Source organism: Punica granatum, chromosome 1 (genome assembly GCF_007655135.1).
Source record: "Punica granatum isolate Tunisia-2019 chromosome 1, ASM765513v2, whole genome shotgun sequence".
Classification (NCBI taxonomy): Eukaryota; Viridiplantae; Streptophyta; class Magnoliopsida; order Myrtales; family Lythraceae; genus Punica; species Punica granatum.
The window spans coordinates 3,074,449-3,089,699 of NC_045127.1; the positions used below are offsets into that span (position 1 = coordinate 3,074,449).

Sequence of the window (15,251 nt, forward strand, 5' to 3'; positions counted from 1 at the left end):
TACTTTGCTTTGCAAAAACTTGTCTTTCCATGTAATTTATCAATGTTTTTTTGTTGATTTTTTTAAAGAAAAAATTTTAGATGATCCTACCTTAAATGACGTTGTGAGAAAGAACCAATAAAAATTCTTTAATGAAGAATAATTATGAGAATTATCCGAGTGATTAGTACCAAGTTCCTACTTTCATACAATTTAATTGGTGCTTCCTGACGCCACATAGAGGGTAGGATCACCAAATAATTTCTCGCAAATGTGTAACATTTCACTAATTATGTTCCTTAGTGATCACTGATGACGCACATCTCCATAATTAAATGATAGCTTAAGGCTGTTATCCTCTAAAGTTCAACAAAGCAGTAAATAAGTTTAATTAAAGCAGCTTTTTCGCTGGTCATAATTTGTATTTACAAATAATTTATTATTTACTGTTCCTTCAGAAAAAAAATGATTTTGTCAATAATTAATTCGTGAGCGCCCCTTGAAGCCTATCTGAAGTTTCTCATACAACATATATATAATTAATAATTAATAAAAGTAGTTTAATTGTATCAGATTTTGGATGTGATTAAATCTCAACCTCAAACCCAAAATTAATAAGAAGGTTTGGATTCCATTTTTATCGGTAAAACTTATCGTGTTTCTTTATAATTTTTTTCTTCTCATATTTCCTACGAAGTTCATGGTCCTGTCTGTATATATAGGATTAATGAGGGTAGATTAAAGGGTATATATGTACGTGGGAGTCATGGAATAAGAGATGTCTGGTGGGTCCCGATTCGCATGTAAGACCAAGAGGTCTACATGTTGGAGCCAATGTGTGACAGAGAACAAAGTGATTAGCAGCATGATGATTAATTAATAATCAGTAATTATATTATTAATTTATATCACTAATCCATCATTATAATGCATGATTAATTAAATTAATAGGGCCTTATTGCTAGACAAGCTGTGACGACCTTCTACACTATAAATAAATGCACCCGATGATCCCCTTTCTTTCTTAATAATATATATATATATATATAATCCCTATATGATTATATCTGATTCTTTTTAACAATTTTTTTTAATATAGCATTTCCAATCACCAATGAAACCTAAGAGCCACGAAAGCCATAATGCCCTGGACATTATTTTGTACGCTGTATATACTGTAATTTATTCTACTCATCCGCCAGTGGCTTGCATATGGAAGAGATTTATTGTCGTTGGTTTCTCCTGCCAAATTTCTAACATTTTTGTCTATTATTAGATGCTTCATATTTATCTTTATGAAACAATATCTCTCAATTAAATATATAGGATAGCAGAGAAAGATTTTCGTTTTTTTGAAAGCAGGCGACTGAAAAAAAAATATTTTTCTTATTTTTTGAGTAGAAATAGTGTTTGAATAAGATTTTTTAAATCTTATTTTAATTATTTTTTGCGTTTGTAAACGAAATTTTCTTTAGCCTAGCCACTTATGAAAGTTACTTCATTAGTTTGAAATTGTTATGTTTCAAGTATTTTAATTTATTTTGAAATCAATATTTATTTTTTAATAATTATATTCAAGTGCTTTTATATCAACAAAAACAATCCTAAACCAAAGCCAAAGAGAGAGTTCAGTGTAGTCAGGCTTTCTCCTTATTTGGAAGGAGATTAAGTTACAAGACTCATTTTCATCGGTATAATTTCTTGTTTTATTCATTCTTCTCATCACTACTATGCTTTATGACCTCCAAGTAATCCAAAAAATCAAATGCAATTACAATAAATTTTACAAAAATGCAGGATATTTGTTCAGTTCTGATTGGCTGTTTAATTTCTTTGTTGGTCATTCCCCTTCATATTTTAAGTTTGCTTTATGAAAAGTTGTAAATAATTTGGGGAATGGATCAATTTATTTATGAGATGATAGATCAGCTACACCTCTCACACAGAGACAGTCCCACGTAATCCGATGTAAGTACAGTTGTACCTGCCACTAAATAATTCTATTATCGCATTTTCCATTTCTTAATTAATTTTTAAAAATCTACGATAAATTTTTTTTTTACTTTTTAGAATTTGGATTTTCTTTTTTTTATTATTATAAGGAAAACATATGAGTTTAGTATAATGGAATAGAAATCATAATAATTAATAAATGAGCATTGACAGTCCCGTTAGTATAGAATATGAAACCTCTTAATTATCAAACAATGGCTTGTGTCACTATACTACACCATATTTTCATAAAATTTAGATTTCTATCGTAGGTTACAAATTGCGTCGATCTTAACCATATTTTATACTCATTTTCTTTGTTTTCTTTGTACATATTATTCACATACTTAACATTCATTAAATCATTTATTCTCCTCACACCTCAAGCTGAAATTATAGCGTCGATCACCATGTAATTTATTGAATCCAAGTCGATATATATATTCTCCCAAGTGATTAGTATCAAGCACTGAATAAGAAAACCACATTGTCTGCGACTGCGGTAGCTTTAATATACACACATATATTCTCTCAAACTAATTGATACATATTATTATAATTTCACATTTAACATATATGCCTTAACATGCTCAAAATTTCTAATCACTATTAAATGAATCTCATCAGTTAAGGTACACAAAAGTCAAATTGTTAAACATCGAGCATTTATAGTTGGCATAATTTAAACATTTAGAACGTGTAATTTGAGTGATTAGATATTCAATATATATATATATATATTACGAAATCATATAGAGCTAATAAAAGTGCATAGAAGGGAAATATTTCAGAAATGAAGCTGCGTAAGGCCTTGAGTAAATTCCCTTAAACATGCGAGCTTATTTAATAATTAAGTTCAATGTACGAGATAATTTTTAAGATAAACTTTTTACCCCTTTCAGCCGTATAAGACACACATAATGGTTGTCTTATTCCATATATCGCATTTAAATTACCTCTGCAACACGGTAGTTTAAGTTCTGTGAATTTAGAAGGGAAAAACACACATGGGATTATTTATCTTGATTATTATTTTGTTCTCCTTTTGAGGCATTCAATGCAATCAATCATCAGGCAAAATGGCAAAATTAATTGGGTTCGGTTCATGTTAGCTTCTTTTGTCGTATAGGGATGTGTAATGAATATATCAAATGAAGGGTATAAAAATTTAGGACCGAAATTAATTATAAGTGGGTTTTTTTGATATATTTGTTTAAAGCAAGAAATAATGAAATTTGCTGCCCATTAAGGAGACAAAATTTAATTAAAAATTCATTATACCATAGTCGGCCTCCTTCCCCTCAAGTGTTTATAAACAATTGTCATCTCCCTAATTCTTCTCCAAGAGGAAATTGTAACTGTGAACAAGAAATTTTATCAACAAAAAAAAAAGACAAGGAAATTAATCCAAGAAAACACTAACATGACAAGCTCTGGGTCTCCTTGTGGTGCCTGCAAGTTCTTGAGGAGGAAATGTGTGAGAGGCTGTGTTTTTGCACCGTATTTCTGCCATGAACAAGGAGCGGCTCACTTCGCTGCGATCCACAAGGTTTTCGGTGCGAGCAACATCTCGAAGCTCCTTTCCAACCTGCCCGTTGGTGATCGGTGCGAGGCTGCAGTCACGATCTCTTACGAGGCCCAGGCCAGACTCCAGGACCCGATCTACGGTTGCGTCTCGCACATCTTTGCTCTCCAGCAACAGGTAATGAGTTGTCGATGGTCATCAAAATTCAAAACCCTAGATTAATTTTCTTTTATATTGTAAATATGGTGGATAGCACATTAATTTTGTGCATGGTATTTAGGTCTTCAATTTGCAAGCTCAACTAGCTTCTCTCAAGGAACAAGCCGCTCAAGGGCTCTCCGCCATGAGAGCAAACACTGGCGCTGAACGAATCCCAACAGCCCAACAGCTTCTTGACATGCAGAGCTGGTCACAGCTCAGCAATTCTTCAAGTTTGCCTCAATTTGGTTTCAATGACATCAGTAACGCAACTAATTACCACGGGAGCTTCTCCATGGACTCGAGTTCGAATTCCATGGGCGATTACAAGAACAACGTGTCCCTCCTCAGAGAGGATAACTCCTCTTTCGGGAGCTTCGAGGATGCCTCCCACAGAAGCTCTGACGTGCAAGCTGGAAATGGGCAATGGAGCTTCCAGGATGCCACCGATGAGTTTGAGTCAGTTGCTTTCGATTATGCTCGACAGTGGTGATGAAGAATTATCTATATATATGATCAAGCTCAAGAACTCAGTGAGAGATGGTTAGATTAATTTGCATATTGATGGGTCCACCTTTGAATGATATAGATGTGAGACAGAGGAAGAAACCCTAGAAATTTTCATCAACAAGGAAACCCTAGAGAGTGGTAATTTGAAGGCCCTTCTCTAATTTTTTTTTTTATCTATTGATCTAGAATTATCATCGCATATATAAACAAAAAATGTGGAAGAAATAATTAAATGTAATTTCTTTTTTCTTGTTTAATTTTGGGCTAGATTTCTTTGGTGAGGATACCTATATATATATATATGATATCTAGTCAGAGGACCTAGTTAAATTTCTTGATCATCACCTGATCATAAAAGCAGTAATATATAGACCTTAGCTAGCTAGGAGGATGGTATGTGCCTTTTTCTTGATATGCACTTTCCCTTTCATTAGATTAGACCCTGCAGGAGATCAATTTTCATTAGTGTCAACTGTCATAATTTGAAATTGAAAAAAGAACTTTCTCCTAAGATTCTTTCTTCTTTCAGCATTCTTCTTCTTTGTTTTGATTAAACCTACCTATGTATGCCTCTCACTTTCTTCCAATAGTTCCATTTATATGATATTTTGATATCTGATTCTGCATCAGATATAATTCTCCTCCTCATAGTTGCATATTCATAGGTCCAACAGGATAAATATATATATATATATATATATATATATATATGATATCTCGAAAAGTTTCTTAGTTATGAGCATACATATAGTATGAGTCATGATCCATTTGCATTGGTTTGGGGTTTAGATGAAAAAAACAACTTGAACATACTTTGCCTAGTCCGGCTAAAACTTTATATATGGTCATTCTTCATGTGGCTTATGTATTTGTTTACATATATATCTTCTTCCTCTCCACATGTGAAAAAAGATGCAAGTAGATGTGCAACAGCAAGTTCAGCCTCTCTTCGAGTAGTATTTCTCATTGCTTGAATACTGCAAGAAAACCAAATGAACAATTAAAGTTCAAAAGAGAAGATATTAGAAATTATAAGAAATGTATATTGCATGTTTTTTTTGTGCATATTCATTCATGTATAGGCACTGAAAATCATGTAATTATAAGAATGAAGTAAAGTTATTCGTGATGTTGGACTTTAGGTGTGCAGTTTGCACAAAGCTTGATGACTTCTTCACCTTCTGAACACAGATTTTGAAAGACGAAGTAATTTCTTTTCAGCAAGTTTGGTTAAAATAAGAAGAGGTTTAGTTTGTCTCAAAATTTTGATATTTGAACACATTAATCTGCTTGGGTTAGGAATAATGTGCCGAATTTTTGCAGTACACAGAGTAAGTTTGGGTTAGGATTTAATTAATCTCCTGAGAAGTGACTAATGGTTTCTATTCTTCAAAACCACTCACCATGCACACAATGTTATATATCGCTTTTGGTTAGAGAAAAATAGCGTTGTTTATTCTACATCTTTTGCACCAGAAAAGAATAAAATAAAATAGAAATTAAGAAACTCATAAAGGAAGCAACCCTTTCGAAAATTTGATAGCCCCTTTGGTGGTAGATAGATATACATGTGCTGATAAATGAATGCAAAGTTAAAGAAATTAAGGAGGAAAACATTTCAAGTTGGAGAGCTCAAAGAAGATAGAAAACAAAAGATAATATTCCAAAGTAGCGTGAATTGATCGGTCAAGCCACACGAGCATTTTGGTCTACAAGGTTTCTGACTAGCTATACGAAGTATGCATGCATGGTAGGATGATTAGCCACACGTAACATGCATGTTGAATGCAATTAAGTCGTAACTGCTTTCTTGAAATTGAAGGATGAAAAGACGACGTATTTTTGTGAAACTGCGATTCATTCATCACAAAAGTTGGCAAGTCGTGTCCGTCCTAATCATTTATTTCATCGAGAGATGAAAGTTCAAAAAAGGCAGAGAGAATTAAAGCACCCCCACAAAATGGGGACTGGGATGGTTGATGTAAGTGTTATACGGGGTCACTGGACATTGACCATTGCATGGATTAAAAGACCAATGCACCCATCAGCATGAGACCCAATTAATTTGACAAAATTAAACAGCTTATAATTAAAGCAGGCCATCGATCATGTATATATATTCATGGATCACTGAGCATCATTTTCGGCCATGCATATGGATATTGGTTTGGCGGCCCACCCGACATCGGAGCATATCAATCATGGCCGATCTCAGCCCACCCACCACAAAGTTCCTCACTAAAATGCCCATATCAATATTATCACATCACATCCTGCCTAGGCAGAAATCGTCGCTACAAATTTTACCATTTAGTGAGATGTTCTCTTATCCAATGCGATTAATCTCGCCAAACACAAGATAGAAATATATAAACACCATGATTCGTATTGATGTCCTCATCAGTCCATGTATGATATAAAGTATCTGAGTCAGAGCCGACCGTTTGTTCTTAGTTTGGATTAATTAGTCGATATTTGCGCTGTAGCAATTACTTTAGTAGGCTGAAGAACACGGGGGCCGTTTCTCCGTTCGAATGCAACGACCGGCGAACCATTGATTTGGTCGATTGCTGCATTGACAGCTTGAGCTGTCAATTATTGCCAGGCCATACATTTAATATGCAATAAAAGATGATGAGGATGATCGGCTCTCGCTACCGAGATCCCGACGAGAAGGAGAGACCAACACAATCGACTCTCCAATGGACACACATATACATCGATAATGTCTAATTATGCGAGGAAAAATAACCTCTCTATTGTTGTCCTGATCAAATCGTGCTTCTTCCGGGACTATATGACATAACTTCTCACTCCATCGAGCTGCCTAGAAAGCAAAGCATCTCGTCTAGCTGCATATGCCCTTTTGATTCAATCATTGCTAGGAATTAGAGGCATCGTACGATCGACAGAACTGTCCAAGTGCTACTACCATATCATAAAACCAAAGAAATGAACAGATTAGAAAAATGATTAATTAGAAATTGATTAGAGACTGAGACCAACAAGAGAAGAGTAATCATTTAGCACGTGAGCCGATGGATGGAGAACTTACGATTATTACACACCTAGGCCTCACCTTTCAAGTTCTCGATCTGATATGTGGAGCGTAGGCTGCCAAAGAGTCAATATGCGTGTGTTTCAGTGCCACATCGATGCATGGTAAATCTTATTTTCGAGTTGAGGGGAATGAAGCCTGGTCCGAAATCATCCATGAATGAAACTAAACCAATACAGCGCTAGACACGGATCATCTCGAGCCAGACGACATTCCCCTCAACTGGTAACGGTTACTGCACACAGAGAGGTAGGAGGTAGTGAGATAAGAGAGACAGGTTTCCTAATGAACTGCACTATCTTCTCCTCGGATCCCTTCAAAAGCAGTACATACACACACACACACAATTCAGTCCATATATAAGTGTGTGTGTGTGTGTACACATACAGGGGTTCTTTTAGGGTTGGGAGTTGAGAGAGAGAAGGGGGGAGAGAATATTAGCCTGCAGATTATCACTCGATCGTCACATGACATGGGATATATTTACGAGAGTCCACTTTCCACACCACCCTGCATATTTCCTTTTCCCACGTAGCTAATTAAGGATAGTGCAAAATTTCCACTTGCCTCGACCACAGACGAACGCGTATCCTCCCTAATACTATGTAAAAGTTATACTGGACTTATAAATGAATAGACTAATTTTCAATCCAAAATCTCAAATTAATAATATGATGAATTCAATTTCTTTAACTTATGATTTTCTATTCAAGTTTTTTTGCATGGATTCTAATTCTCAAAAAATGCTGAGAATATTAATCACACATAGAAAAAATGAATCAAAATACATTGATTTATATGAGACTTAGGTACCACCACTTATGAAGTTTGAGCTTTTAAGCGGATATGAGCCCAAACCAGTATAAGTCCAATGAAAATTTAATATGGTATCAGAGTACAAGTTACGGGTATAAGTGCCTACGTGCGTGTGCGCACCCACACCACGCCAGGCTCAATATGTCGAGTGCAGCCAAAGTGCTCCTCATGTTAATCTCCCCTCGTCCGAGCACGGAAGAAGAGCTCGGCTCGAGATCAATTGTTGAGGGCGGATGTTTAAGGGCACGTGACAACATGTAGACAGAAATAGACCACACATTGCACGTGAAGGCGGGTGTTAAGGATATTAATCCCACATTGACAAGATGAATCAAAATACATTGGTTTATATGAGACTTGAATACCACCACTTATCAACTTGAACTTTTAAGTGGATATAGGCCCAAATCCGTATAAGTCCAATATAAATTTAATAAAAGATACACGTCTTCTATATATGTATGTACACATATATTTATAATAAGCCTGTCGACTACTAGATGTATCTTTAAAATTTGGTGTGTATAGTCTCAGCATTACAACCACCTGTCGATCGATTCTTAGCAAAAATATTGGGGTAAAATGGGCTGGGATACATCGACCATTCTGTTAGGAAAGACATAAAGGGAACAAAGACACATATATTAGGTCGTTAAATGGAACAACCTAGCTCATCACGTGATTTTTCTCTCTATTCTCAAGCAAAGTATATAACTTTTGCTTCCCACTCTGACAAAAGGTGCATGCATCTCACAGAAGAAAAGCTTATGTTTGAATATGAAATTAACAAATACATTATTAAATATGATAACAATATAATAGGATTAAAAAAAAACTTGAGGAAAGAAGAGAAGATGAGCACAAAAAAAAAGTGGAACCAATAGGCAATATACGCTTAATTCTGGAATTTTCTTAAAGCTAAATTTTGTATTTATGAACAAGAATTTTACTGAATTAATAAAAACACCGGTCTCAAACTAAGGTTTTATTTCTTTTATGCACACCATTTAATATCCAAAAATTTAATAAACGCCAACCAATTCAAATTCGAACCGAACCAAGATTCTATTAGATAAGGAAGGAAGAAGAGTCAGGGAGAAATTATTGACTATGCGAATAAGAATAGCTAAAATCAATATGAACCATCAAATTCACAAGTCGACCCCAACTCCGTAATCGAACTTTTCCAAAAGATTTAATATCATATATAGTCAACTATGTAAGACGAAAAGCTAAAGGAATTCTGTTATATATGTCCTCTTCCCATTGTCGAATCAATTGGATATTTGCTCACCAAGGTCGAAGCCACCTTTTCTTTAATTATTAAAAAAATTCATGGATCTAATAAAAAAATTTTAAAAAGTAACGCGAAAAATTCTATTAACATATATTAAACCGAAAACTTCTTGGTTCAAAACCATCCTTCACCGATTTATGCTTCCACATCAAACCTCATTCCTCAATCAAAGCCATCCTTTACCGATTACATTTAAGCGTACAAAGAGATTATTCATTTTCCAAGTGGGTTTCCGTTTTCAAAATTATAAAAAAAAAAAGGACAGGCACATTTCGATTTGTTATTGACTACTTGGTAAGTCAGTAACTAACCTCTTGCCTTTTCTGACAAGTCCCATAATGTCGTACGTAGCAAAAAGATACAGCTGGAAATATTGACTTTGAGATGTTTTGGCTCCGATGTTTTCATCGTAGCCGAAGCTTTTTGAGGTAGATTTCCTCCAACTATTGTTGAATTGCAAGATAGCAAAGGTGGAAACACCACAACCACCCAGAGCCAATTTCTACGTCGCCATTTTTGCTTTCTAAGAAACACTGGACATCGGCGACAGCTCGACAAACACGATATCACCTGACACCGATCAAGAAAATGAAACGGCATATGCACAGAAGCTCTTCTACTGTCGAGATGACCAAACAAATCTGAAGACATGAGTAGTTAACAGCCTCGGGTCAGCTTTCTCAAAACTAAGTTCGTGAACGAACCTGCAAACAAGATCCTCTGACATACGATTAACCTCTCAGCACTCCCAGAGCAGAAATTCAAAAACCAAGAGCAAGAACTGCTAGTAAAACCTAAGCAAAAATCTGCAACAGATCACAGATGGAATTCTGCATGGTGTTGTTTCCGTGATGCCAATTCTTTTAGTTTGCTCACTACTTTAAGAGCTACATCACCATATGCTTCAGCAACGATCGAATCAGGAGATGATATCACGATAGGGATTCCCTCATCGGAACCCTCTCTGATTCTTCCTTCTAACGGTATCTGAAAAAAGTAGACAACATAAACTGAAATCTTATTGCCGTTTACGAACAAAGGAAAATTCCGCCTGTGCCCTACAGATGAATTCTGCGTAGGAAAATCTCAGCTGGCCAACATACCTCACCAATTAAATCGATATCCATCTCAGTTGCTGTCTTACGAGTTCCACCTTTACCAAAAATGAATGAATCTTGATTGCAATGCGGGCATCTAAAGTAGCTCATGTTCTCCACAATACCGAGGATCTAGAGGGAAAAGGACGACATTAGAATTTCAATGATTTTAAAGAGCACAATCAATTTCAGATAATATCTCACATAACTAAATCGGAGAAGTGATAGAAGTCAATCAAGTCTCATGCGCATTGACAAATCAGTCTATTAATGCAGTCAAATTGTATAAATTAAATAATGTTCACACAATAAAACATGATACAGGTAAACAATCTTGAGTGTGAAATCCAAAGGAATTCCTAGTTCAGCCTGCTTCTTAAGGATAACTGTTGCTGAATAGTAATGGTAAGTGCTGGAATAACCAGGACGACCATGGGATGAGAGAGAGATTTAATTAGATTTCAGTCGACGTACTAGAGCAGTCTTCTCATGATGAAGCAAGGAAAATTAGAACAAAAATTATTAGGAACTTACGGGAACTTCAACTTTGGAAAACATCCTAGCACCTCTTCGGGCGTCAATTAAAGCAACATCTTGAGGGGTTGAGACGATCAGTGCACCTAAAACAAGAGGGGGAAATAAGTTCACTTCACCACTGCTAGCAGACAAGTCCCAAAGCATGGGAATGCTGGAGAAAAAGGAATTCAAATCTATATATAGGAACTCTCTTGATGATCGTGTGGATAGAAAGGTGTCAGGCAGTTTGGAAAGGCGAAACACAGAAGAATGCTAACCCTAATCTGTTTTACCTACATGTTTATGCTTCTTCAATTACCCGATAACTGTAGCCTCTGTGTCATGCTTATCTGAGCATCCCCAGTACCTGGGGGCATATCCACCACAAGAACATCAAGACTTCCCCAATCCACCCCCCTTGTCAATTTCTCAAGAGCATTCATTACCTGCCAAAGAAATCTAGTTTCAAGTAACTGGAAAACTGAAGCCACACACAACATGAACAGACCTAAAAGGGCATTGAGAAGATTCATATCTTCAGAAATCGACAGATCACGAAAAGGCAACACATGATACATGATATAGCACATCATTATGCACTGTAATTCCAGTTATCTCCAACAAGCAGAGCATGATTATGCATTTCATGCAAAGCATGGACAAATAGAACTAGGGTCACGTTTGCTACATCTAAATGAAATGGACCTGGATGGAATGGACCTGAATGGGATTGAGTTCCATAGAGAGAAATATAATGCTCTTGTTTTGTGTTCAACTGAACATTTAAAGGAGTATGATTAAAAAGATGAACTTATTTACCAAGATGTGTATATATACATTTAGCTATGAGTCTAAAAGAAAATATATGATACTTGATTGAAAATTAGTTGGAAAGATGGAATGGGCATTGCTGGAGTTTAATGAAGGAATGATCATTTCATCAAAATTTGAGGAAAAACCTATCAAAGTGGAATGCTCTTTCCAACTCATTAAAGAGAGAAAATGGAGTGAATGCATGAGATATTCATTCCATTCCTTTCCATTCCAGTGTACCACACGGAACCTAAGTGATATTATATTGAATAACAAAAACTGCTGACATGATATCAAGTCAAGTGAGACTTACCATGGGACCCCTCCACACTATGGGTGCATCTTTCTCCACCAGGAACCCCATAGATATGCACTTAACTCCATACATCTCAATGGGCACCATCTTCTTATCTAATTAACAGCGAGAACTAGAGATATAGAATAAGAAAAGAGAGAAACAGTATGAAGTAGATGACAGGTCATTGTGCCAATAAACATGTGATACCAGTCGGCATTGATACAACAAAGCATTTAGAAAGTAAATTATTGTGCAAGCTAATACATTTAATACAAAGTAACGTAACAAGTTATATCATCACATAGTTGGCTATAGAAACAAATTTTTCTCATCATTTTCTTTTCTTTTTCCATCAGAAACTAAGAACAAATATTATACTAAACCCAATAAACACAGTTCAATCAAATTCGAACTTAATAACTTTAAAATAAGCAAGTGAGTAACGAAACAATAGGCCACGGTGCCCAACTACCATATGATCTCCGAATCACCAACCACATCGTAAAAGGAATTGCAGCATGTAACGCACCGTACCTTCAGTCACTTCCGGCTTATCATGAATCTTCATCATGGTGGGAACCGATGGACCATATATGTCGGCATCGAGCAAACCAACCTTCAGCTGACACCTCTTCGCGAGTGCAACAGCCAAATTAACTGCAATCGCAACAGCATAGCTTCGTATCACATCGACAAATGCAGAAGCTATTCAAATGCTCACAAAGAACTAAACTTTCCTAGCATTTGCTCCACAGATACTATTCTACCAAGAATTTGTCAGGGTAAAGCTTCATAAAATCACGCAGAGTGTACCTGCCGTGGTGGACTTGCCGACTCCGCCTTTGCCTGAGGCAACGACTATGATATCCTCCACGCCTTCGAGCCGAAGACCCCCTTTGCTGGAGAAACCCCTGATTCCTCCGATTCTCTGCACACGACACGACAACATAAATTCGTGAAGGAAGATCAGGAAAGGGACAAAATCCGCCGAGTTGAAGCGATGAACAAACTCACGGAGGAAGCTCTGAGCAGTCCTATCATGGCTTCTTTTGCAAAGGCGGTGAGACCGGCGCTCTCCTCTTCCTTTCTCGTACTCTCTCGATCTCCGTCTCCGGCCTCCAATTGCCCCGTCGGTGTCGGGCAAAATTTTGAAAAATTGTTCTCTGCACCCCAAAATTTTGAAATTGATCCATTTTGCACCCTACAACTTTCTTGTTGCAGTTTGCACCTCGTAAATTCAATATTAGTCGAATTGGCACCCTATAGTTCCCACCGTATCAGATTGCACCACAAAGTTGTATGTTTAATCTAATACGCGCCTGACAGTTTTAGTGGGCCTTTAGTTTCGGAGTACATCCCACCAATTGGAGAAAAAATAGTTAGAGGAATTCATTATTAAAGAATTAATTGTAATAATTATTAGAAAAAGTATGAGAGAAAATTTATTATAAAATTAAAAAAATAAAATGTATGAATAGTTTGAATAATTTAATATTAAAAAATTGATCGTAATAATGATTAAGAAAAAATATGAGAGAATTTATTATTAAATTAGAGAAAAAAATAAAAAAGTAAAGGGAGAAGTAAGTTGGTGTGGAATGAAGTAAAATTTTTATTTTGAAATTAAATGGGAGTAGTTTTGCACCAAATCCCCCCAATGATTGGAAAGATCCACCAGTAATTGTCTTCCTTTTTTTTCTCTTTAGTGAAATCAGTGATCCTGTTTGGGAAAAAAAAAATCAATGATCATCAACAGTTTATAGACCAAGATTAGTGACGAGGTGTTTTCAAATGAGTTTCGAACCTTATATTATATTATTATTTATTTAGAAAAAAGAAAATATAACATGGTGAGACATCGCCTAGTAATCAAAAGATATTAAGTTTGATATTCGGTTTAAAATTATCAGCATTCTTTTATTAATTATTATAATTTTAATTTATTATATTAGTCATATATATATTTGTCTTAAGTCATTTTGAATGGAACTGCCGACTTCAAACACTATTCGGGAAGGTCCACTGCAACATATATATATATATATATATATATAATATATTTTTTGGGATAAGTGCCACACTGGTCCACTGCAATATTAAGCATGTGACCGATATCACTTTTTTTACTATTATATGAAAAACATAAGACGTGGACATGTTTTTCAACGATCATATTTCCAATTATCTACATAGTTCTGTATGGAAGAAGAGCTCTTCCCACTGCCCTCATCCCTCTCTCTGTCTCTTCTCAGGGTCGTACATATCTTAATCAACCTACTCTCATTTTCTTGTTCTTTCCTATTCTTCTAGTACAATCTTTTATTAAATTATTGAACTTTTTTAAGGATATGATTAGTAATAATTATGTTGTTATTTTAGAAATGTAAAGTATTGAAAATCATAAAAATATGGCGGGAGCACGAAGTGTAGTAATATAAAATAATAATGAAAGTGGAAGATTATATCAGCACTGGAGGGAGGTGGAGAGAGTCTAATCTTTCTTCCTGGGCCCTTATACTACCTTAGTTTTCAGGAGTTGCTTATAATCACTTCAAGGGCCTCTCTTCCTGACCTAATATATGGCCTCTCATGAATCCCGCAAATACGCGGAGCGGCTGAGGCGACCCGACAATAGTTCTCCTCATTATGTGTTGGAAAACTCGGAACCATACCAAGGACATTACGGGTAGGAGACATAGAAGCTGCATATGCTTGTATCCGAGGCACATATGTATAACGCTTTGATCCAAGGCCTTGCCCTGTTATGGCCATTATATTCTCTTCCCGGATATATATGTATCTTTACTGTCTGTAGGTACGCCATATATTGTCGGTACCCTGTGTGTTTAGATCGATCTGCTTTTCCTTTTTTCTTTTTTTCTTTTTTTCTACAAATGAGGTCTAAGACTTACTATAATAAAAAAAATTATAAATAACTAATAAAGTAGCACGGATAGTCCCACTAGGTATCGAACCTGTGACCTCTAGATTAATATGCGAGAGTGTACGTCACTATACTGCACTCTCTTTTGATTAGATCGATCAGCTTTTATCTCTCGTTGTGCGTACTTTCCTAATCTGTCCACCATTGAGATGGTTATATATCATCGCTTAAACTCCATGAATTCCGTCTTGCTTAGGTGGTGTAACCT

General features: G+C 35.8%; 2 protein-coding genes across 2 annotated transcripts; one reads left to right on the top strand and one right to left on the bottom strand.

The window, feature by feature from the left end:
* Positions 1 to 3,344: 3,344 nt before the first annotated feature.
* On the top strand, positions 3,345 to 4,589 carry LOC116192360 (LOB domain-containing protein 29-like). The gene is made up of 2 exons (XM_031520896.1): positions 3,345 to 3,673; positions 3,777 to 4,589. Exons 1-2 carry the CDS (start codon positions 3,395 to 3,397, stop codon positions 4,185 to 4,187), a joined length of 690 nt encoding a protein of 229 aa, XP_031376756.1. The 5' UTR covers positions 3,345 to 3,394; the 3' UTR covers positions 4,188 to 4,589.
* Positions 4,590 to 9,867: 5,278 nt separating this feature from the next.
* Positions 9,868 to 13,268, bottom strand: LOC116209229 (iron-sulfur protein NUBPL). Its single transcript, XM_031542852.1, has 8 exons — positions 13,114 to 13,268; positions 12,913 to 13,027; positions 12,634 to 12,756; positions 12,115 to 12,212; positions 11,308 to 11,434; positions 11,007 to 11,092; positions 10,479 to 10,604; positions 9,868 to 10,362 (listed from the first exon to the last, which is right to left on the bottom strand). The coding sequence occupies exons 1-8, from the start codon at positions 13,138 to 13,140 to the stop codon at positions 10,192 to 10,194; spliced, it is 873 nt and encodes a 290-aa protein (XP_031398712.1). The 5' UTR covers positions 13,141 to 13,268; the 3' UTR covers positions 9,868 to 10,191.
* Positions 13,269 to 15,251: the final 1,983 nt, after the last annotated feature.

Excerpts from the sequence above, each read along its gene's own strand:
- LOC116192360 (XM_031520896.1), top strand. The coding sequence starts at position 3,395 with ATGACAAGCTCTGGGTCTCCTTGTGGTGCCTGCAAGTTCTTGAGGAGG. Across the intron at positions 3,674-3,776 it reads TCTTTGCTCTCCAGCAACAG|GTCTTCAATTTGCAAGCTCA; the intron begins GTAATGAGTTGT and ends CATGGTATTTAG.
- LOC116209229 (XM_031542852.1), bottom strand. The coding sequence starts at position 13,140 with ATGATAGGACTGCTCAGAGCTTCCTCC. Across the intron at positions 11,093-11,307 it reads ACAGAGGCTACAGTTATCGG|GTGCACTGATCGTCTCAACC; the intron begins GTAATTGAAGAA and ends CTCTTGTTTTAG. Across the intron at positions 10,605-11,006 it reads TTTCCAAAGTTGAAGTTCCC|ATCCTCGGTATTGTGGAGAA; the intron begins GTAAGTTCCTAA and ends TTTTCCCTCTAG.